Source organism: Anabrus simplex, chromosome 3, assembly GCF_040414725.1.
Source record: "Anabrus simplex isolate iqAnaSimp1 chromosome 3, ASM4041472v1, whole genome shotgun sequence".
In the NCBI taxonomy this organism is placed as follows: Eukaryota; Metazoa; Arthropoda; class Insecta; order Orthoptera; family Tettigoniidae; genus Anabrus; species Anabrus simplex.
This window is the reverse complement of record NC_090267.1, coordinates 106,661,068-106,686,683: the sequence shown is the minus strand read 5'-3', so window position 1 is coordinate 106,686,683 and position 25,616 is coordinate 106,661,068. Positions and strand designations below refer to the sequence as shown.

General features: G+C 38.4%; 1 protein-coding gene across 1 annotated transcript in view; it reads left to right on the top strand.

Moving 5' to 3' along the window:
• Naa15-16 (N-alpha-acetyltransferase 15/16) overlaps nucleotides 1–25,616 on the top strand; it is a 657,214-nt gene that overhangs the window by 212,844 nt on the left and 418,754 nt on the right. The window contains exon 9 of the mRNA XM_067144178.2: nucleotides 6,915–7,067. Within this exon, the coding sequence (XP_067000279.2) occupies nucleotides 6,915–7,067 (153 nt within the window). The remainder of the gene's footprint in view (nucleotides 1–6,914; nucleotides 7,068–25,616) is intronic.

Below are 25,616 nucleotides of genomic sequence, written 5' to 3'. Positions count from 1 at the left end.
GCTCCTGTTTGTAAAAGTTGTAACAGTTGATTTGCCTCCATTAACCTTCATATTATTTTCTTCAACCCATTGTTGGATTCTTTCAAGGTCCCTTTGTAATTCTGAACAATCCTCAATGTTGTTTATTTCCCTATAAACAATTATGTCATCTGCATACAATCTTATTTTTGATGTTATATTGTTCCCTAAATCATTTGCGTATATTAAGAAAAGTAACGGACCGATTATACTACCCTGTGCAATTCCCTTCCAAACTTTCTCTTCCTGAGATACATTATTTCCTACTTTGACTTTCTGAACCCTTGAATTTAGAAATGCTTTTATCCAACGTGTAACCCTTACGTCCAATCCTATTCCCTCCAATTTCTTTAATAATATTCCATGTTCCACTCTATCAAAGGCTTTGGAAAGATCTATGGCTATGCAATCTAACTGACCTCCTGAATCCAACTGATCTGATATGTCCTGCTGAAATCCCACCAGTTGTGCCTCACAAGAAAATTTCTTTCTAAATCCATACTGGCTCCTCATGAACCAATTTTTATCATCACATATCCCTCTGATGTACTTCGATATTAAACTCTCCAGAATTTTACAAACTATACTGGTCAGGCTGATTGGTCTGTAGTTCTCTGGTTTCCTTTTATCACCCTTTCCTTTATAAATTGGTATTATTATAGATTCCTTCCATTCCTTTGGTATTACACTATTATTTATGACATAGTCAAGGAGAAATTTTAAATAAGGCACTATGTACCACCTTATTGTCTTTAATACCTCCCCAGTAATTTGATCACTTCCTGCAGCTTTTCCTTGCTGAAGCAGTTGGATTTCTCTGAAAATATCTTCGTTTGTGAATGAGAAGCTTCTTGTTTCCCTCTGTCTCTCTCCCTCTCTATCTTCTGTTTCGGTTTCCAACTCTTGACAATCATCTACTGAATCTCTAAATTCCCTACTAAATAGGTTTGCTTTCTCAGTATCTGTTAAATAATGTTCACCCCCTTCTCCCACCATTGTAGGAATTTGGACTCCTTTTCCTTTTTGATTCCTGATATATGAATACAGCTTTTTCCATTTCTCTTTGTGGTCATTACCCTCTTGAAGTATGCCATTCATATAATTCTCTTTTGCTTCCTTTTTCACTCTATTCAGTTCTCTCATTAGCTGTTTTCTAGTTTCTCTACTCTCCCTACCCTCTTTGATTTTCCTGTTTACTATTCTACATTTTCTTTTTAATTTTCTTATTTCCCTTGTATAATAAACAGGGTCTGAGGTCATTTTACCCTTCTTAACAGGTACAAATCTCTTCTCTCCTTCCCAAATAATTCCTTTAAATTTAGCCCAAAGTGTATCCACGTTACTCCCTTCACTTATCCAACAACTGAATTGTGATTTAAGGTAAGTGCCAAATTCATCAACTTTAGTTTTTCTGTACAATTTCAGAGGAACAAGAAATTCATGATCACATTTGTGGACTTCAGGAAGGCCTACGATTCGGTAGGTAGAGAAACAATGATCCGTATCGTAGAAGAAATGGTTCTAGATAGGAAGACCAGAGAGCTCATTAAACAGACTGTGACTGACACAACATTCAAGGTCGCGTTCAGTGGGATACTATCACAATCCTTTGGGATTAACACAGGGGTCAGTCAGGGAGATGGGCTTTCTCCCCTTCTATTCAACTGTGTTCTTGACAAGGTCAACAGAGAGTGGTGCAAGAAAATGCAAGGAATAGGTGGTATATGAATGGGATATAAGAATAGAGGGACTGTCGTCAACTGCCTAGATTTTGATGACGTGATTCTGTCAGATTCAATAGAGGAGGCACGGAACCAGATTGCCCAGCTCCAGGAACAAGCAAGGCAGGCTTATGGATCTCCTTCGAGAAGACACAGTACATGACCAACAACGAAACAGCACCCAGAGGGATGACAGTGGAGGGAGGAAGGATTCGGAAAGTAGAAAAATTTAAATATCTGGAAGAGTGGATAGATAACAACCTGTCAGAGAAAGAGGCACTGATACCGAGAATCAACAAAATGAACTTGGCATAAAACTAACGAGGGAACACATACTTGTGTTACATTCGGATTCGGTTGAAATTTGGTATGAATATTCGTGGGAGGTAGTAGAATGCTAAGGTGAAAACTGCATATGCCCAGCGCAAGTTTAAACGCCAAAATTGAACAAATAAATAGTCGTAAAATTAAAAATGCCGCAGGAGTATCGGGGTGTGGCAGAGAGATAGGGAGGAGCGAAGCAGCGGACGTGAACCAACCAGGCTGTAACGAGCTGCACCAGCAGCCAGGCAGCATATAGTTAGCGCATTCCCCTTAACTTCCCGATCAGATGTGCAAAACGTAAAACAGCACATGAAACAAGTATACGAAGGACGACGTTTGAACAATGATGCCAATAAGGTTTGAAAAATTCACGTCCGAGTTCTTGTTACTCATTGTAATTTTTCAAAACTTATTGGCATCGTTGTTCAAACATCGTCCTCTGTACACTTGTTTCATGTGCTCTTTTAATATTTACGTTTTGCACATCTGATTGGGAAATTAAGGGGAACGTGCTAACTATACGCTGCCTGGCTGCCTGGTGCAGCTTGACGCAGCCCGGTTGGTTCACGTCCGCTGCTTCGCTCCTCCCTACCTCTCCACCACACCTCGATACTCCCGCGGCACTTCTAATTTTACGACTATTAATTGTTCAATTTTGGCGTTTAAACTTACACTGGGCACATGCAGTTTTCACTTTAGCATTCTACTGCCTCCCACGAATATTCCTACCAAATTTCAACCGAATCCGAGTGTAACACATGTATGTGTTCCCTCGTAAGTATGAACACCTATAACAAGATGATGATTTCAATCAATGCAAAACTCAGACATTACTAGACAGTGATCTGTCTAGAAGGCTTATATGCAGCTGAATGTGTGAATGTGATAAAGGTAGGATTGGTCAAGAAGTTAGAACTGGTGGAGCGAAAAATTCTAAGATACTGGGAGCCCAAAGAACAAAGGATGGATCATACAGAAAGAAAGCAAACCAAGAACTGTACCGCAAGATAGAAAAGATCTCAGACACCATCTGGAAGAGGAGAGCCATGTTTTTTGGACACATCTACAGAATGGACCCGGGAAAACCTACCAACCAGATAGTAAGGTTTTTTGGGACCAGGAAAACTGTGGTACGCTAGCATCAGGAAGTTAAAAAGGACCTGACAGAAATGGGAATACAAGGATCAGAAATAAGCAACAGGGAAACTTACAAGTCGAAAATAAAGAACACAAAGGGTTTCTTAGTTTGCAGACCCAAACACCATGGACGGAAGAGAGAAGAAGGTTGCAGAGTGAAAGAATGAAGGAATTCTAGGCGCAGATCAAAGCCCAGAACCAGCTGAAATCGAATTTACATGGTCCACAGTTGGCCAAAACGAAAGTGAGAAGGAGTACAGAAGGCAGGATCCACAACACTCCCTTCACTCCCCTACGTACACCCCCTCCCCTCTTCACTGAACTGAGTGTAACGCCCACAAAAACTTTCCATTCAGCCCCACTGGAAACAATAATTGAAGGCAACAGACTACACTTCAGCAGCTTTAGATAAGTACAGAAATATTTCAGTAAGTTAAAATGATGAAGCTTGAATACTAATACAATCATTATTTGTTAATACTTGTTCATATGATCACGAAACTCTCTATCATTGACAAGTTTATGCATCATAAACAATATTGTACATATATACCCATGATTTAAAGTGATTTGATAGAATCTGAGGATAGTTTTTTTTTTTTTTTTTTTTTTTTTTTTTTACAGGTATGTTACAGTGTTATATAGTACATTGAACTTGCATCTTTGACAGACTGAAAAGCTTTTAGGTTATAAAGAGAAAATGAAACAAGAGACGACACTGTGAATGAACTCCAAAGCCAGTTTGCGGCTCTTCAGAAAGACGACTTGTGTAGTGTTGTAACCAAGCTACAAATGATTCAAAATGGGCACAGTTGTGAATCTGTGGAGCTGATGAATGTCATAAATATGAGAGTATCTCCAGATTCATGCTGTCTGTTCTGCCTGATTAAGAAGAACAGGACATAGTTCAGGTCATCGATGTCCAATGGAACTCTGGAAGCCATTTCTATTTTGAAGACCAGAATTTCTTAGGCATGTTATACAAACACATATTCTATTGACTTTCTGAAGAAAGCAAAGCAAGTTACAAATTGAGTTGTTAAATCAGACTGAAAGATCTGCATATGATGGTGTAAATAATGTAAATAACTTGGGTGCATATAATTATATGCAACAACATATGCTTTACTTCAAAGTTTTAATTAGTCGTGTACATAAACAAATTACATTGCGTAAGTAGATTTCAGTGATGCACTTAAAGATATTTGTGTTAGTTAAATTGAGTTGAAATATTTTCTAGCTTATACAATGTCATTGGTTACATGTAGTGTTTTATATTAATGCTGTTGTACTCGTAGTTATCTGAAGTGAAGAAAATACATGAATTTTGTTGTGTTTTACAAGATTTTGGTGCATTGGGTTCCCACTTATTTTGATGTTTGGGTGTTTTACTGATAGGTCATTTGGAAAGTTGGCAGGTATGGGACATTGTATCTTGGGGCCATAAGTATCTGACTGCAATTAAGAAACGGCAGGGCACCCCTTAGAATGGAGGACAAGCTAAGACCATTTCAACTCCACAGGATGTTTTTCTGTCAGGCTCTTTTGCAGTCTTAATTCACCCACAGGATATGGCCCACAGTTCGCGTTGGTGCATGCTGGTAACAAACATGGGTTTGTGCCGCGGGCGAAGTACGTGCCAGTGCAAGAAAAATACTGCAGATCCTCGTGACAAGATGGATGGTGATTGTTATGGGGAATATTTTAAAAGAACGTGTGGTACCAAACCTGCCACAAAACTCTGTTAATGCCTCCTATCACAGCCGCAAGAGAGAAGCTCTGCCTACGAAGGCATGGAAAAAAGAGAACCTGTGGTAATGGCTTCAGGAAGCTGGTGAGAACATGCTGAAAACAAACTCGTAAACCGTATAAATACGATCACCACAGAATCAATGAACTGGCTAGAGAAAGTGGACTCACTGTTCTTCATTTACTACCGTACATTGTGGCCTACACCATCACTTGCAAAATAAAGGACATGGAAAGACTCGTGAATGTGGGTTTCGTAAGTGTGTTTGCTGAAAATTGGGTGAATGTTGTAAAGCACATGAAAGATAATCAATCACACATGTGGGAATATGACTTAATCCTGGGTAAAATGAAGCCATTCATAATTTCTATTGGCAATGAATCAATGAATCTTAGGTTCCGAATGAGAGGCAATTTCAGCCTGCAGTGGTGAGTACCAGTAAGTGGTTGTCTGGTGGCAGATATTTTGCTGTGGTTGTATCTTGCATAGTATTTGTGTGTGTGTGTGTGTGTGCGTGCGTGCGTGCGCGCGCGTGCGTTCCAGTCCTCTGGTACTGTACAGCAGTTGTTAGTGAAGATTTTGATGGTGTGGTGTGAAGTTATACACCCTGGCATGACTTGTACTGTTACATAAATTTGGTGTCATTTTTATCAGTGCTTGGTTTTGTTATTTAACTGTTGTTTAAGTGCATTTTATTTTTACTGCTGTTTTTTTTTCTCCGGTGCATTTAATTTGTACCATTCTTTCCATGGGACAATACAATGGGACGGTAGTGCCCAACATTGCCTGGGCAAATTTATTAAATGCACTCCTTGACCCGTAAATTTTACCTACTGTCTATTTTCTCCTCCAGAGCGCATTGAAATTCAATACTGGGGTTTTGTATGTGCAACAGTTTATCCTTCTTGCTGTAAAAACCAAAATACATTCCCTCTAAACCCCTACCCTAGATTTAAAAATAATTTGCAGCTTAGTTTCTTCTTTCCTTTATCTTGAACTTAAATACAGAGTTTCACAAATTGATGTGCCACCGTTTTCCCATTATGCTGTGAAAACCAAAATAAGCCCCCTCTTAAACCTCTGTCCCCTCGAGTTATTAAAAATAATTTGCACCTTTTATCTGTAATTTAAACACTGAGTTTCACAATGATATGTACTGCTTTTCCAGTTAATGCTGTGGCAACTAAAATGAGCCCTCCCCCTCTAAATCTGCCATTTCCTAGAGTTCTATAAAAATAATTTGCAAGTTAGTTTCTTCCCCCTTTTATCTTGGACTTATATCCAAGTTTCACAAATGTACGTGCTGCCATTTTCCCGTGATCCCGTTGAGCAGAGCTGTTCAATATGGTAACCCTGTTGTCATAAGGGCATTGGTTTCTTAACATGGAATGAGCTATAGTGAACTTTTAACTATAAAACAGGGGTTGATTTTGAACAGTCATCTACTGCTCCTTTTATGTTCATTCAAAAATGTGGAAGTCGTGAGGCTTATGGTTGAAGTCAGGGGCACGATTACTTCTTTCGTCGTCGACTTAAGCAGGAGACTCAGAATCGACACAGATGTTATCCACATCCACACCATTACCCTGCACTAATGCGATCAGTTAGAATCTTGAGATATTATCTTCATGCTTCATCATCTTCATGTGCTCTAGTGCTGCAAATCAGAAATCTCTCTCATTGATTTTTGTATTTCACCTTTAGTCATACCTGCTGTAGGCTATTAACGTATGAACTTGCTGTAGTATTCTGGATCCTTGTTGTCACCTGTAATTTCAGGCAGATTAATAAATAAGATGTATGACTGCCATTCTGTCGTATTCTGTTATGATTTCATTATATTTAAATTTTCTGTGGTTTTACATTGTGGTGATAATTTTATCATAAGTGCTCTGTATTTCTGGATATGTCCTAAAGTGTAAATTCAGTTCTGGTCTCTGATAAGTAAATTCTATTTGTTGCAGCATGCAGGTGATGTTGTAGAAGCTTACAAGTGGCTAGATGAAGCACAAGGACTGGATACAGCTGATCGCTACATCAACTCTAAATGTGCCAAATATATGCTACGTGCCAATCTCATCAAGGAAGCAGAGGAAACGTGCTCCAAGTTCACCAGGGTCAGTAGAGAAGTTTAAGAATATTATTCTTACTGATATGGTATGAACTTCATTTCCACTTTCACACTTCATATTTCCAACTTTTTAAAAGGCTCATAAAACAGATTTCACTATTATTGTTGCTACTCTATACATACATCTCTTACGATGAGATTCTGCTTGTATGGCTATGAGACGAGTGAAAATAATCAAATCATTGTGACAAATCAAGCATTGTGACTTCCACCTGCTCCTATACTTCTGAGCTTTCTGTATTCTCCCCTTCTTTCTCTGTGATCCATAGTCATTTTCAAAGCCATGGACTTGAACCCTTGACATGATTCCCAAATGCAGATAATTTACTAATTTTGCATTATTGTAGATTTTTGTGATTTTTGAACTTTCATTTGCTAAAATTTTATTTGTTTGGCTAGACATGAAAGGGGAAGGAATTAAATCCATTTTGGAAGAAATCTGTATCACCAATACTTCTTGACCTTTAACTATCTTTAAGATAGTATATGCTGATGCTGTAAGATATGTTGAAGTATGCGTGGAGTTATAATATACGTGACAAATTTCTGCATGAAGGATTCAGTTTATTAGAGCTGATTATTTCATTTTCAGTACCATGTTCAGTTGCTTTATAATGTGTAAAATTGTTCCGGGAATTATAATTTATTTGACATGTTTTGAGTACAGATTTTATTCTGTATATGGTTTAGGAATAGCTTAGCCCAGCTTAGAAAGGAAAATAAATTTATATCACTTCAGGTGGTATGAAACTGATTAAGGTTAGCTGCATGTAACCAGTGTGATTTTGGTGTTGACTTTCTCACCAACAGTAGTGAAATTCTATCTACAGTATTGACTACTAAAAACTAGTGACAAGAAGTCATATCAAGAAGGCCTGTTGAATACAATCACCTTGAATGGGAAGCAGATTGAGTAGGTACTGAACTTCCGGTATTTGAGGGCTACAGTCGTTGGGGATGGATGAATTCACGCAGAAATAAATTCTAGGATTGCAGTGATTGGTTGCCTCTACCATACCATTAACCTAAGTTTTATTGGTTAGAAAGAGATCAGTAAGAAGACCAAACCAGCTGTGTAGAACTGAACTTATTTACCCACATGGACTTACAGCTGACAGTTATGGGTGCTTACTACACAGCAGAAGAGCTAACTGCAAGTTATGAAATTTCACTACTTTTGTCGAGTTTAAGGGAAGTCAAAATGAGACACGGTGCACAGGCAGACTATTTGGACTATGCTCAATGTGCTTTCTGCCTCTTACTTCTCTTCTGCTGTATCAGAGCCCAACTTCTGTGCTAGTTGGCATGGGAGAAAACCCAGACAGAAAATCTTGCTGCCTAGACCAGTTAGGAGACAGCTCCTCCATGGGCTAGGGCGCAGTTTGTCAATAACGCATCTTAATTTTTTCTTCTGCTTGTTCCATCACTCTTATCCAGAAAGCTCCTAGGTTGGGCTGTGGATCATTGACCTCCATCCACTTCTCACACCACCTGGAGAGGCAAGAGATGTGCGATGCTTCTAGAGTCACTGCATCCAAAGGCAATTTTTATTATTAAAGAACATAACGCGAATGATTTTACAACAACAAAACTTGTTGCTGGCTGTGACTATTGGTACATAGAATGAGGCATTTTGAAAATGTTCTGTTTCCTAGAAAATGATGAAAGTAATTACCATGCATTGCTATGCTCCTGCATTTTGTTTGTTTTGTTCGTGTGGAGGGTTTGGATAATTATTCTTTTGAAAATACCAAAATATGTACTGAAAAGTGTCAAAATATGCACTAAAAATGGTGAAATATGCCTTAAAAACAAACATATATCTGACATCTATTAGCAGTTTATAAGAAATGAACATTGCACTTTAAATATCGCAAAAATAAAAAATAATTACTTACGGCACCAGAATAAAATGCTCCAGTTTCTCACTGAAATTCGATCACTTAATGACTGCATGATTTAATCGTTTTTGGAACGCCGCCTTGTGCATATATTCACTTAAAATGACTTTGTACCCTGAAAACACTTTCTCCAAATCACATGCCACAATTGGAGACTTCTAGTATTGATCTACTGTCAAATTTGCCTTTGCCTTGGAGAATAACACCAGAAATGCCCTTAAGTTTGAGGAAACCCCAGTTTTTTAGCACTACACTCTGCAAATTTTCCAAGAAAACTTGGTTAGGTTTATTCGGGATCGTTCAACTTCTTCAACAGTTCCAGTACTAATGCGGGGAGGCAGTTGTTTTTCTTGCAATTTCTTGATGGCTGAAGGTATGCAATGCAAACTGAAAAAAATAAACATAAGTCGCTCACGAACATCATCTTTGCTCAAGACTTCTTGAGCTTCCTTAACCCATTAAGTGGGGAGGTCATAAATGAGAAATTCCTGCATAATGGGAAATCATTTTCAGTAATTTTTTTTTAAACAAAATAGTTTTTGCCAACCTACACCTGCTTGAATATTATATTATGTTAAACGTAGCAGAAAATTATACGTTGCAGTGTAAATTGCGTTATTATTTACAATTAAAACGATTTTTCAATTCATCCAGTGTCAGTGCAAAAATTGCATATGTGCCATTTCCAGTGGTGTATCCTGGAATCTCCACTGAGGCATGCAACTAGTAACCATGCAGTTAACACAATGTATTAAGTAAATTTCAATTCTACTCACCCTAATTACATGTAGGTGAAATCGAGCCGAACAGTTTTACTGTAAGTTTCTGGATTGAACGTGCGTACACAATTCTTGTTTTCTGTTTTTAAATTTACGAGGGTCCTACTCTGCGGTGTAGTGGTTAGTGTGATTAGCTGCCACCCCTGGAGGCCCAGGTTCGATTCCCGGCTCTGCCACGAAATATAAAAAGTGGTACGAGGGCTGGAACGGGGTCCACTCATCCTCGCGAGGTCAACTGAGTAGAGGTGGGTTCGATTCCCACCTCAGCCATCCTCGAAGTGGTTTCCCGTGGTTTCCCACTTCTCCTCCAGGCAAATGCCGGGACGGTACCTAACTTCAGGCCACGGCCGCTTCTGTCCCTCTTCCTTGCCTATCCCTTCCAATCTTCCCATCCCACCGCAAGGCTCCTGTTCAGCATAGCAGGTGAGGCAGCCTGGGCGAGGTACTGGTCATCCTCCCCAGTTGTATCCCCCGACCCAGAGTCTGAAGCTCCAGTACACTGCCCTTGAGGCGGTAGAGGAGGGATCCCTCGCTGAGTCCGAGGGAAAAGCCAACCCTGGAGGGTAAGCAGATTAAGAAGAAATTTACGAGGGAAGGTAGGGGTCTCCCGGCTTTGACTATTTGAATCTTTTCATCAAACGAACGGCCAGTAAATGGTTTTTCAAACTGATTTACAATGATATCCGTTTTAGACTCATCCATCGTTAATACCACATGTGCGCAAAATATAATAAAACACCGAAAACACAATGAATTAACTCACTAGTTAGCCACAACTCAAGCACTGGAGGTATGTCACCCCAGTGGCATTGGTCAGTTTCATCACGTTGGGTTCTCGCTGGGGGGTAATCTGTGGGTCCCGTTCGCTGTAAAGATACCGACTTTCTCCAAGTTGCTAACAGATGGCAGAGGGTAGCACGGGTATGGGGTGACAAATTCTGACCAAGTTTCAATTGCAGCGACATCTTTTGGAGGGTTTCAGAACTATGTCTGCCACCGAATGCAATTTTAAGATTGAATGCCTTACATCCTTAACTCCTCCATTCGCTGTCTCTTTCTTCCTAGAGTGGTGTAGACGGCGAGACTACACCAGCGCCACACGTAGTCAAGCAACGGAACCAGTACAGTTGCGCGGACCTTTTGAACTTCTGAGAGATGAAATTGTTAATATTTGACTTGAAACAACCTAAAATCGTACATCAGACAGTTCTTTGTGTTATCATAACGCACGCAATGAATGCCTTGCATTCAAGGAGAATACGCCCCTGGCCATTTCATATTTACAAATACTCCAATTCGGAGTATTATTTGTGTTGCTTACATTAATTCATCGTTGAAATGCATAACACACAAATGAAAAATTATCGAATACTCCGAATAATAGAGACACATTCACTCAAATATCACATTTTCCGGAAATAAAATAGAAAAATGTACTCACCACGTAGGCCTATAACTTGCCATTGTAGAGGGAAGCGAGTAATCCAGGAGTTTATTCGTCACAATTTTGTCACACCATTACACAAAATTACACTGCACTGTTCAACACTATTTACACTCAATAGCTATAACAAATGACTGAAGAAAAAATTGAAAAAAGCTATTTCGGGATGGTCACTGATAGTTGCCAGCACACAGATTGTACAGCGGTCACCGAGTGTAGACTACGAGCTTCTCAAATTCTCTAAGCATGGAACCTGAGACTTGCTGTCATATTTGCAATGCTCATAGTTCAGCTTTATGGTATAGCCTGAAGCAAGGAGAGGGGCACAAAGCGACATTGCATACTACACAACAGTACTGAGTATCCTGCTGCTGGCCTTTCGCCACACACACAACGCATCTCTTATTTGCGTGCAGTCTTGATTTTGAGGCTGGATTGCAATCTGGAAAATGCCTTCCCGTGAATCGAGTTAACAAGTCAACGGGTGCGGGTCTCACTGATCGAATTGGCAAGGCTGCGTTAGGGGTAGCGTTCGCATACTTCTGAAATAGTTTCTGCACAATTTGAATACGAAACTCCAGCTGAGTGAATTTACCACCATGTTTCTTGTATATCAAGAAAGCATTGAACACTGTTACTTCCAGTAGGTGTCTAAAAATCTTGTAGTAATATTTCTTCATTCTTTTTCTCGCCGTACTGTATGGCACGATACATTGGTCCGATAAGTCCATCCCTCCCATTGAGTCATTGTACTCAATACATACGACCAGCTTCTCTCTGGTTTCTCCTTTCTTGTTTAGAACTGCACATTTCGGCGTCATGAACACTACTCAGCATGCAGACATCTCTCTTGTCTTTCCACTTCAAGGCCATGAGTTTGTTTTTATAGGCAAATGCCACCTTCCCTTTTTTCAACTTTTTCCCCATGACGTCCTTCAGAAGATTTCTTCTGTTAGTTTTTACAGTACCGACCGCGTCTGTCTGAAACTCATTGAGCTGATCAAAGAGTCCCGGGCTACTGTAATAATTATCTAGAGCTATGAGGTATCCCTTATTTAGAAGAGATTTGGTTAGAGCAAACACAACTTTCGAGGGCTTGGTATACTGAGAAATATTCACCCCACAAACCTCATTTACTAGTTCAGTTTCCTTGCCTGTGTACCACAGGATATTCCACACATATCCTGTTTTAGCCTCACATAATTTAAAAGATTCCATTCCGAAACAAGCTTTCTTCTTGGGAATGTACATTTTCCACCCCCAGCGACCGTTCCAAAGGAGTAAACTGTTTTGGGGATACTTGCCGATTGTAAGCCTCATTATCTGAGAAATGTAAAAATTTCAGGAGAAGTAAAAAACTTTTCTCGGACATGGTCTCGTGAAACACAGGCGTAGCAAACAATCTATTATGCGAAAGATAATGAGATAGCTTCGGCTTTTGAATTATACCCTGGAGATAAAAGATCCCAAATAAAAGTTTTATTTCTTCCTTGTTAGTAGGAACCCAATCCCTTTTCTTGTTTCTTTTCATTTTAGCTGTTCCTATACTAGCTTGTATTGACTGCTGAGCATACAGATTAGTTTGCTCTGCAATAAGTTCGCACAGTTCATCGTCAATGAGATGCTCATATTTCGTCTGGTTCTTTTTATTTAAAAGTTCACCGTGAATTCCACTTTGGTATGTGGCTGGAAATCGGGATCTCCTACATCCCCTTACATCCCAGTCACTAGGTGGAGTAGGAGGCAAATAGCTCTCGCTTTATGACTCGCTACTCTCATCAGAGCTCGAACTCGACACCTGTCCACGGCATCTAGGCAGCAGGCCTACTCCGACAGAAGCACTCGTGCTTGGAGTATCTAATAGCGGGATAGTTTCACCATTACTATCTAAACTAGAATCACTGCAACTATCTTCCTCACTGAGTTCGAGAATATCCCGTATATCATCAATCGGAAGATCTACAATTCTTTTTGACATGTTCACAATAAATAGGAAACGCTACATATAGAATTAAAACAATAAATCACAAGAGATATTTATATGTCAACAAAACAACTTATGAGAGCTGAAAAAAATTCACACCGAGACATGCAATACTACGCTCCACGCAGCACACTGACTGAGCTTCTCGCCAAGCGCCACATAGGTTGTTTTTGGTAAACTTCAAACATTTGTTTTCAAATCCCACCATTTCAGCTTTGTATGCCAGTGGCCGGAAGTCCGTCGCTCATTAGCCGCTTTCAAATAAAATATCGACGTTTATTAATGCGAGAAATATGCGCGAATGTGCGATGTTTATTGAAACTTGTATCTCGCGACGCGGTATATTGACTGTCAATATCTCGTTCTCGTGTGCTGTGTTCGTGTTCGTTCATATCAGTCTAGTCGGTTGTAGAGAGTCTTTTTTAGTAATTTAGTGATAGAATTTCAAAGATAGCGCTACCGTAATGACTTTTTTTTAGATCTTTTAGGAGGCATTTGGAGACAGTTCTTGCGAATTTCAATTTATTACTTGATAAAAATAACATTGCGCTTAGCATAATTGTGCAATATATTAATCTGTGCATTTGCTAAGTAATGGTATATAAGTGCATGATGATTCACACGTGTGGAGCATATGTTCATACTATTTTCGGAAGGCTTATCAAAGACCAATCATCTCACTCACATACTTCCTGTAGCCTCGTATAGCAACTTTCGGGTTTTGAGACATTAGTATAATAATATATACCATAGTACTCCTGTATTGTGCAAGACATGTGAAATCAGCAGTTTTGACCAATTGTATCTCCTGATTTTTCATATCATAATTTCCTGATTTTTGGTTTTGTAAAGTTGGCAAGTATGTATGTAGCAAATGACAAGGGGATTCCCAGACAAGAACTGCTTAGATACACGAAGGTAAAATAATTTCTGTCAGATGGCAGCACCTCTCGGAACATATTGCGCCGTTCCTGCACCCAGGTAAGGACGCACAAAATCCAGGCTAGCTCAAATTATGATAATAATTGTCATTTCGTCTTTTACGGGCTATGAGTTCCGACTGAGAGGAAAGAACACCGATTTATACTCGTGGAAATATCTAACTCACGCAAAAGGACGTCTCCTACTCGTTTTCTTAGCTAGAATTCCCTATACCTTATCAGATCGCCAAAAATATAAGTGCCTACAGGTAAGGAACTACTTTAAAAGTCATTAAAAGAAGGGTTGATTTTTGACATATTTAATTTATTATAAACTAAGTTCAATCAGTAGTAAGATCATCATAGTCTCCTTTTGGAATAAAAATATGAGCGTCGAACTATGCATTTATCTTAGAGTTCATTTATGGTAACATTAAGTTAAAGTCTTTAGAAAAAAATTAAATATCCAATTAGGATGCTCGAAAAAACAAATAATCATGACCTTAAAAGGTCTTAATTGAAGAATTATTTGTCTGGAAAATATCTAGTTGAAAAGAAAAGAAATAAGTTAAATAAAGGTATCAGATAATTAAAGTATTGGATAATAACAATATCAGATAATTAAAATATTAAATAATTAGAATATTTGATAATTAGAATATTAGATGCATCTAATGAAAGAAAATGAAAATTTACATCACAACATACTACGTACAGTATTGTAGATTGAGGATTGTCCTAGAAAAATGTAGGACGCATTTTCATATTTGGTCATAAATCTATTTAAAAAAATTGGAATCTCATCTTTCCTAACTGAAATCTCAAAAAAATAAAATTCAGATGTTCTGTTTCTCTCGTCTCATTTACGTTAATTTATGGACATGTGTTAACTTCTCTTGATCCACATTCTTTGTGTCCAGATACACAACCAAATTAACCTGGGAAAAATATCCTCATAACATTCATAACATTTGACAGATGTCGTATTTTCAAGTTATGCTCATGTTTCTTGACACTTCATCTTGCATCACCATCGATAACCCCCCTTTAAGCCAATGTATACTCTTAAAAAGATCATGATCAAACATTACATCTAGAGAATTAGGCAAATTATTCTCTTGAGATCATTCATAAATTCAAGTGCGTATCCGTCCTATGACACTGTATTATCAAGTGTATGTAATCATAATTCCATCAAAATATACAATAATTATGTGGTCTACCTTGTGAAAAGACTCTACTTCTAATTAATGACTATTATTTGTACAGTTAAGTCACCAATGATATTGGGTACTGCCTTAGAATAAACTTCAAAGTCTGCCTAACATGTGAGAAAAATCTTATAATTAGAAGATATACACGGATGTCAGCTAATTCAAAATCAAATCAAAATCTCTTTATTTGCAAATGAGCTGTCTACCTCGGTGGCAAATGGTACACTAAAATACATTATTGTCAAGCACTAAATATTAAATTAACAAGAGAAGAAAATTTTTCCTATAATACAGTATTATACAATTTACGCTAACAATGTTTTCTATTAAACACACAGCTCATCCGTAATAAATTTATATTGTTTACAAAATTCTACTTATAATATCTCCTGTACTACTTACAAATATAGTCAACTGATATACAGTATGTGGAATGACTTCAAATGATACTATACAACTGGTATAACATTAATATTTACATTGCATTTATTTATTTACTTTTTTTTTTTTTTTTTTACCCGTTCTGGATCCTAAGTAGCATAACGACCTGCTGCGTCTTAACCAGAGCCCCTTTTGCCACCACTTTTCAGAGTTCCTGAAGGGCCTTCACAGCTACCGTAGCGGTCCCAGGGCCCTCGAAGTCCCCACTGTACTTCACCCCTACAGGCAGTCCCCTACTTTGGCTGTCCAAACTCCTTAGACCAGGGGATGGAATTAATTTATTCACACACATTTTTTTATTTACAATAACCTGCACTGGTCGAATGCCCTCTAACACTTCATTTATTTTCTCTGTTGCTGTTTATTCTCTTCTTGAATATCTGTACAGATTTTGGAAAAGGATCAAACACTACCCCTGGTAAACTGTTCCACTCCTTCACACCCTTCCCAATGAATGAAAATTTACCCCAATCGCTTCTGCTAAAATTCCTTCTAATTTTATATTTGTGGTCAGTCCTGCCAATATAATTATTTTCCAACTGAAGCCTCTCACGGATATCTCCTCATGCTTCTTCTCCTGTATAGGCTCTATATAATCCTATAAGTCTAGTTTTCTCCCTTCTCTTACTTAAAGTTTCCCACCCAAGTTCCTTTAACATTTCTGATACACTACTCTTTCTCCTGAATTTCCCTGTTACAAATCTTGCTGCTTTCCTCTGCACACTATCTATTTCTTTTATTAGGTATTCTTGGTGAGGATCCCAAACACTGTTTGCATATTCCAATAATGGACGAACCATACTCCAGTAACTTTTTTCTTTTAATTCTTTGTTGCATCCTTTAAGTAGCCTCATTATGACATGTAGTGATCTGTATGCTTTCCCAACAATGTCATCAATATGACCCTTCCAGTGCAAATTACTTTCAAATCTCACACCTAAGTATTTGCACTTGCCATCTTTTGGGATAACTACCTCATCCAAAGTATATTCAAATTCAGTTTTAAAGCTCCTGTTTGTAAAAGTTGTAACAGTTGATTTGCCTCCATTAACCTTCATATTATTTTCTTCAACCCATTGTTGGATACTTTCAAGGTCCCTTTGTAATTCTGAACAATCCTCAATGTTGTTTATTTCCCTATAAACAATTATGTCATCTGCATACAATCTTATTTTTGATGTTATATTGTTCCCTAAATCATTTGCGTATATTAAGAAAAGTAGCGGACCGATTATACTACCCTGTGCAATTCCCTTCCAAACTTTCTCTTCCTGAGATACATTATTTCCTACTTTGACTTTCTGAACCCTTGAATTTAGAAATTTAATTTCATCCTCATTATGAATCATTTGGTGATCTTTAATACAAATGTCAACATACGGACGGCATTTAGATCGCATTCTATCCTACTCATGGCTTACTCGTGGATAAATAGTCGACTGAAGACAGAATAAATTCATTAATTACTTCAAAAATACATAACTTGGAACATCACTTCCATAACAACACAACCATGTCCATATTCACGAAGAACAATACCTATCACCAACATTAATTACCATATCTCATATCATCACTCACATTAAATAACCCTCATTTCACATTTCAAATAAATATCACATTTCACTTCACAGTATATGCATTATCACATCCTAACTCGACGTATTTCTTACCGTCGTCATGGTTCGTGAACTTGTCTACTCTGTCATAGTTTTAATCCATTCAATTCCAGAAGATATTACCACATCCTTATATATAGTAAACACTTCCTACATACGATCTCCTTTCTACGATCATTCGGTAACATAAGTTCTCATGTATGCCTAACTTCTATCTAGACGTCGTATGAAATTCACCAATAAATTAAAAATTAACCTCCTCTCACATTACACTGACAGCGTTATGAATGAAGGCTTTATTATCACTGGATGACTGTACCCTACATGTGGATTTGACGTCTAGGCTTGATGAATACCTAACATCCTTTAACCTAACTTTGGTAACCATCTACTCCTATATAATTATCGCACTGACACTAACTAGAATAGCACTTTAATAAAAAGAGAATGAATAAATTCTTACTTGTACATTGGACTTAAAAGTGAACTTATCTTTGCTCTGCAACTCCCATAGTCGTCTCATGTCCGGGTGGCTGGACATGCGGACATAGCTCCTTGCATTTCCCTTAGGTGTTTGGGAACATTCGGGACCGTCTCATTTGGTTACTGGTCATCGTGGGCCGGCAACGTCATCCTGCGCTGCTTTCATCTGGTTACTGGTCATCATGGGCCAGCAACGTCATCCTGCGCTGCTTTCATCTGGGGAGTCTCGCCTTCATCTTCTTACTGCATCATGGTAGTAGCTTGAGCAATTGGAACAGAATAATACATCGTTTCAGTCAGTGTCGTCATCTTATGGCTATTTTCTGTTACTATTTGCCTATGATAAATAAATGTCGTTCTTGGAAGAGTTGATAACAAAAATATTTTAACAGTCTGGGATAGGCAAAGGTAAGTATCCCACTAAAAATGTGAGGATTGGTTCTTTATATATGTTTCCTTTTCTCAATGTTCTTGCCGATTATACAATCCTTTAGCCGTTCTAAATTAGTGATATCGGCTAATAGGTCGTCTAAGGAGTGTAGTGTGACGTATCACGGTGGAATCTTTTATATTTTCCAGAGCAATTTAATTTCGCGGAGTGAAATAATTTATACCGCTAATACTATAGAGAACAGCCGTGAACAAATATTTCTTTCGGTCTTGGGAATAGAATTCCTATGTGATGATATTTTCTCCTTCAGGTAGTCGACTGTGACGTTCTTCTTATAAGCAAGTTGAGTGAATGTTAAAAATTTTCTATAATAATAACTCGTAACAATCTTCATACGTCATTCTTTTTATCACCGCCTTCCATGTTCCGTTCTTTCGTCGAGCGCGTGACGAAAATATTACTACCTCAGTTTGTAATATTGTCAGACGTTTAAAAAAAAAATCGTCGTTTTGATCATATAGACTCCTTTTTTGTTCCGGTTGTATCTTTTGGAGAACAGTGAAATTGCACATTATGGAGAACATTTCAAACCTACCGCTTGTTTTGTAACGGAGGTAAAAAATAAAAACTTCCCGCGCTTCGCATGATGTGCGCCCACTAGCGGGCTCGCTCCGGCTGCGTCATCTGAAGCGAGCTCCACTTTATGGGTTAATGAATGCAGCTTCTTCAGAATCAAGGTCTTCAACTACCTTTCTGACTACCTCAAATTAATCGTCATAATAAACAGCAGCTTCGAGCCACTTTTCCCATCCTGTATGAACTAGTGAAGGCGGGAGTGGCACATCATCACCTGCATCCAAAAATAATTTCTTGCGACTCAGAGCCTTCAGGAACATTTTCATTGTAGAGATCAACGCATTTACTTCAGGAAAGGAAGCCCAGACTGTTTCTGCGACTTGATGCTACGCATGTGTCATGTATCATTTTGGGATATAATATCCCAAGACCTCCCATGGCTTTATGCATGGCTTTAGCATTTGTGCAGGCTATGAAAATATGATCTTAAAGAATGCCTGATGGCCACAAATAAGAAAATTCATCATTGAAAAATGCAGCAACTGTTGAGTGATTCACCTTAGCTAACATAGCCATATTTAGTCGATATGATTTGTCTCTCTCTTCTTCCTCTCCTAAAATTCCAAACCTTGGCAGGTTCGATCCTGGCTCAGTCCGGTGGTATTTGAAGGTGCTCAAATACGACAGCCCCGTGTCGGTAGATTTACTGGCACGTTAAAGAACTCCTGCGGGACTAAATTCCGGCACCTCCGCGTCTCCGAAGACCTTAAAAAGTAGTTAGTGGGACGTAAAGCAAATAACATTATTATTATTATTATTATTATTAAAATTCCAAACATGAAGTTATCTTCGTATCTTCGATCCATGTCCGTTGTTTCCTCTAGTGAGACCCAAATATATTTTCAGTGATTCTTTTCCCTTAATTTGCCTAACATTACTTTATAAAGCTCAAAATGTAAGTAATTCTTCCTAATTGGTGATTCATCTGGCACTGGTTTTGTATACTCCTGCATAAACTGAGCATTATTATTATTGTTTGTTTAGCTTAACCAATGGGATGTTTGCCGAGACAGTGCTTTACACAGATCTTGATCCAGGGTTAACTAAAGCAGTGGTTACAAGAGGCTGGTGTTTTTGTTTCAAGTTTACCTCTTAAATTTACTGTGTTTCATTGTTTGAAGATGATGTTGAATTTTATACTTCTTAGTTGCAGTTACGACTGTGCTACAGTATTTGCAAGACAATAAACTTCTATCAGCTGAAAAGCCTTGAAACTTGCGTACATATGCTTTCAATACTTCACTAACAGTTCTCTTCTCCTTATACATCTGTATTATATAAAATGAAAGTTTTGTCTGTACATTGCTCAGAATTTAAAAGGGGTGGTATTTCAGTATCAGTCATGTCCACAACAACAAGAAAATGCACTTTTTAGTTTTCCGTAATTTCTGTCAGGCTTTGTATGTATGTGTGTGTGCATGCATGTATGTATGTACTCGCATCACGAGAAAACGGCTGAAGAGAATTTAATGAAAATCGGTATGCAGAGTCAAGGAATGAGTCACTACAATCTAGGCCATAAATCATTTTGTTCACACTGACAGAAATGGTAGTTTAGGGAAAATCCTAAAATTTAATTCTCGAATATTTATGTTATTTGTGGTCCTATCGTAATAAAGACCAGTACGCAAAGTCGGGGCATAAGTTGCTACAATATAGGCCATAAATATTTTTTTCTCGCAGTGTGAAATGGTAGTTTAGGGGAAAACCTAAAATTTAATTCTCGGATATTTATCTTATTAGTGGTCATATCAATATATACTACATAACTAAAGTTGTATAGTATTAAATTTCTGATCACTTATGTCATACATTTTTACTGTAGCGGTTATGAACACAGAGATAATCCTGAATTTGGACTTTTGTTACTCTCCATATCAGCGCCGAGTCACGAGAAAATGGCTGAACAGAATTTAATGAAAACCAGTATGTAAAGTTGGAGAAGAAGGAACTACAGTCTACGCTATAAATAATTTCATAAGACGCCCCAATATCACAGAGTCGAAAGAAAAATAAATGTGAAGCCCTACAATATAGAAAGCTCATAAAATTGATCAACAATAGCATTACATTGACCATTGTTTATTGTGATGTGCTTTGTGTCTTCTGTTGCCCTCATCTCCGATAGATAGGATTAATGCTGCGTACAGTGTTTTTTAAATTTGCTTTAAATCACATCAACACAGATAGGTCTTACGGCAATGATGGGATAGGAAAGTGCTAGGAGTGTTAAGGAGGCGGCCTTGGCCTTAATTAAGGTACAGCCCCAGCATTTGCGTGGTGTGAAAATGGGAAACCACAGAATACCTGCTTCAGGGTTGTCAGCAGTGGGGTTCGAATCCTGTATCTCCCGGATGCAAGTTCACAGCTGCGTGCACCTAATCACACGGCCAACTCGCCCGGTTGCACCTGAACATTGGCGGGAATTAGATGGGGAGTTAGAAACCTTTCTTCTTTAGCATGCCATTCCTATGGTTCATAAATGAAATGGCGTATGGCTTGTAGTGCGGGAGTGTCCGAGGACACGGTCGGCTCGTCAGGTGCAGGTCTTTTGATGTGACTCCCGTAGGCGACCTGCACATCGTGATGAGGATGAAATGATGATGAAGACGTCACTTACACCCAGCCCCTGTGCCCGAGAAATAAACCAATGATGGTTAAAATTCCTGACCCTGCCGGGAATCGAACCCGGGACCCCTGTAACCAAAGGCCAGTATGCTAACCATTTAGTCATGGAGCTGAACTGGTTCATAAATTTTCTGATACTACTGGTACGTAACACACTGGTTCATCACAGCAATGAAGGTATTCAGTCCCTACTCTGAGGCACTGATTGGAACGAGCGGTGTGCATATTTAACGGAATAATGGCAGAGGAGTGGTCACGGCTTTCTGGCCTGGTCACTCCAGCTCTGGAACATTGGACTGTTAGATTGGCACCGTAGTACTGTTAGTTAAAAATGAGAAAATGTGCAGTTTTTTATTTGATCTAGTATTTCATACGATAGCATTGCTTTTAATCGCTACATTCCTACTGACGTTTTTTGTAATGATGTATGTTGACTTAAGTTAGAAAAACCACAAAGACAGTCTTTCTGAGAATCCTGTAGCGAAGCACGGATACATCAGCTAGTTACAAATTAAGTAACAAGAATACAGCTATTAAACGTACTGTGAACCACAACCTGTTTCAAATCAACCAAAGTATGACTGACAAGAACTAATTGTACATGAACGGTAACTATTTACGAAATGAGGAAAAGACGGCCCTGCTGTAAGGGAAATTCCAAGAATCCGTATCCACCTAATTGCATTGCAGGTAGACAAAGCCATGGCCGGATGTAGAGCTGGTGATGCTAAATTTAAAAACATGTTGCCGATCAGTCAAACAGCCTACCTGAGGATAACCAGCACAGCTTAACTCTTCGGTTATATCGAATACTCGTCAAATTTTCCACTAGTGTCCTGCAGAAGCTGATGTTTACACTCAAGAGAGAGAGAAAAAAAAAATAATTAAAAAATAAAAAAATAAAAAAAATTGAAATATGCCCTAACTGGAGGAAAACTCGAAAATATGCACTGTTAAGAAAATACACTGCCAAATATGCAAATGCATAATTATCTGAAGCCTGTTTGTTTGTAATAAAGCTTAGTTACAAAATCAACTTCACTTTTAGTTTTGGTATATATAGCATCACAGTTCATTTGCTGGGTTGTTTCTGAAGAGTTTTGGGTCTGTTGGAAGGTATTTGAATTCCTCAAAATAAACTTTCAACATATTAGGTAGTATTCAGTAAATATAGAAGGCCTATGTATTGAAGAGATGTTAAGTACGGAACGAAAATGGCCAACCGGACGCAAGTGGAATCTGGACCCACAGCCTCTAGATTTTGCGTCGATTACTCTATCCAATCAGGAGCTGGTGGGTTTGGATCCCACTGGTGTCCATTTGGCCAATTTTAGTAAAAAAATCCAACAGTTTGGGTTCTCAAAACCATTACTTCAAATGTTATGTACACACATACCTGAATTCTCTATGTCAGTTTGTGTTTTTAAAAGGAGAAAACTCAGACCGCTTCATTAGTTATTCCGGTGTTTCCAAGGATCCAATTAGGGTCCCCTTTTATTTTTACTCTTGATTAATGTCATGCCAGTTGTTCGCTGTTTGCTGATGATGTAATAAAACAGGAAGGATAAGGATGAGCTACAGCAGGACATAGATCGTGTTGTACTATGGTGTGATGTGAATCGTATGGCTTTTAATGTATAAAAATGTAAATCTGTAACATTTAATAGGGAAAAGAAATGTACGATTGCGTCTTACGGTATAAAAGATACTGAATCAGAAAGAGTTTCGACAATAAGAGACTTAGGAGTAATATTTGATTAAAAATTAACTTTTTACGTTCATATTGTAACAATAACAAACAATACCAACCATATGCTTGAGTTTATATTAAGGAGCTCTAAATTATTTACTCAATCATCAATAATTGTTCAGTTATTCACTAGCCTTATTTGCAGTAAATTAGAATATATATCTGTAATTTGGGATCTGCATTGTTCAAAATAAGTTTTTGCAGTACCGGTATGTGTATTATAATAATATAAGATATTTTGCGCTTTCTATACATCAGCATGGTATTTAAAAAGTAATTTTAACCTTGTGTCATTGCATAACAGAAGAATTATTATTTTGTTAAAAACATTAAAATCGTAAGCGGTAAATTTGATTCCATAGAAATGTTGAATTATATTTCCTTTCGTGTTCCACAAGTTAGAGCTCGTAAGAACGCAGTGTTGTTTCATCCTTACATCCAGAACATCTCATCACTTGAACTCACCATTTATTAAAATTATACATTTTTACAACACATTTGCTGCAGGAATAGATTTATTTTCAGAATTGCACACTGTCATTTATAAACATTTCTAATTTATAAATTCAGATGTTGCTCTTTTTATTATAATCAGTGCTTCTTAAGGTACTTATTTTGTAGTCACTTATTACTTTAGTTATATCCTTGTTTTAATTCCTGTATTTTCATAGTATAGAAGTAGCCTTGATATACTTAAGATCATTATTTTCTCTGTATGTGTATTTTCCTCTTCTTCCTTGTCTTTATTTTCATTATTTTTATTTATTCTTATGTGTATATGTATTATAAGTATTGTTGTGTTAAAAGGTACTGTATTGGGCCTACTGTCTGTGTACTTTTAAAGATATAAATAAATGAATAAAATAAATATGTACTATATGTACTGAACACTACCTAATACGTTGAAAGTTTATTTCGAGTACAGTGCAGTTGTGAAAACGAAATATTCATTGTATTTGAATTTGATTGCTTACTCTAACCTCAGTAGTCAGTCATTGTGTTCATCTTGAAAGAATTCAGGCTTCCTAAAGATACTATTAGTACTTTTAATAAGATTGAATAACTCCCTGATTAGGCGCCAATCAGACAGTTTTGGAATTCCTTGTCTCCGAAACATGTGGAGGGTTGGTAACAACATGTGCCCCACGAACCTACTACGCTGGCGTAGCAGGGGGAGAGGTGGCGGATTGGGGGGTCCTAACCGGCTTGCCGGCAGACTTGAGGGAAATAAAATACCTCTCGCGGACCAAACACACAACCCCCTGTGGGTGGGGGACGCAGATGAACAATTCACCCTCGGTATTCCCTGCCTGTCTTAAGAGGTGACTGAAAGGGGCGACCAAGGGGTTGATCAAATTAGAACCATGATACTACTTGTAATTAGTACCATCACGCAGGAAACACCATGGGTCGCTTTTACTTGCGCGTAGTACCACTATGTTGGGTACACAATAGGTTTGTGATTAGTAGTGACAGTGTGTGCTCAGGATGCATTTTACAGTACCTGTGATTTGTACCACTATATGAGCGACACCATGGTTCTGCCTTGCCTGTGATTAGTACCCACTATGTGAGGAACACCACGGGATAGTGCGAGTCCCTGTGGATACAGTACTTTTGCATCCATCTCTTGGCACAGGCCAGAGTAAAGTGTAGCTTCCACCGAAGTCCCAGTCAACATCCATGGCTGTGACAATATGGAAGCTGCCGGGGTATGATTAGTGCTGAGTAATGACATTCGGAGCACGACCAGTGCGTCTGAGTGTTACGAAAGGTGCTGCTCATAGGGTCAGTCGTGCTGCAATAGTACTTTCTGACCCAGTGAGGAAAGCAATGGCAAACTACCTCACTCCTCATCTTGCCTAGTATGCCTCATTTTGGTGCTGTCATTGGTTTTTGGGGTTTCCTTATAACCGCATAACCTTTGGTGGTGCTATTCGAGGATCCAACCAGCCTCTGGGCTGATGACCTAACAGACAGACATGAGTAGTACCGTAATGTGTGGAATACCGCGAGCCTATGCTCCTTTTGATTAGTACCGCAACATGACAAATACCATGGTTCTAGTTTCCCAGCGATAAGTACCATTATGAGGGGCCGATGACCTGGATTTTGGACCCATTTAGACTACAAGCATCATCGATTCAGTGTTGTGCTTTAGAAGCAGTCCCTTGGTCAGTAATACTATTGTTTAATGCTAGTTTCTTGGTATGTGGGGCATTGCAGGTCGGATCCACTGATTGTTTTAATTTCATATCCATCCATTCCTTCTTCATCCTCACGTTTTGAATTCTGATCAGTGAAGGATTCTTCTTCTTAATCCATTCCTTTTTCCAGATTCTCTG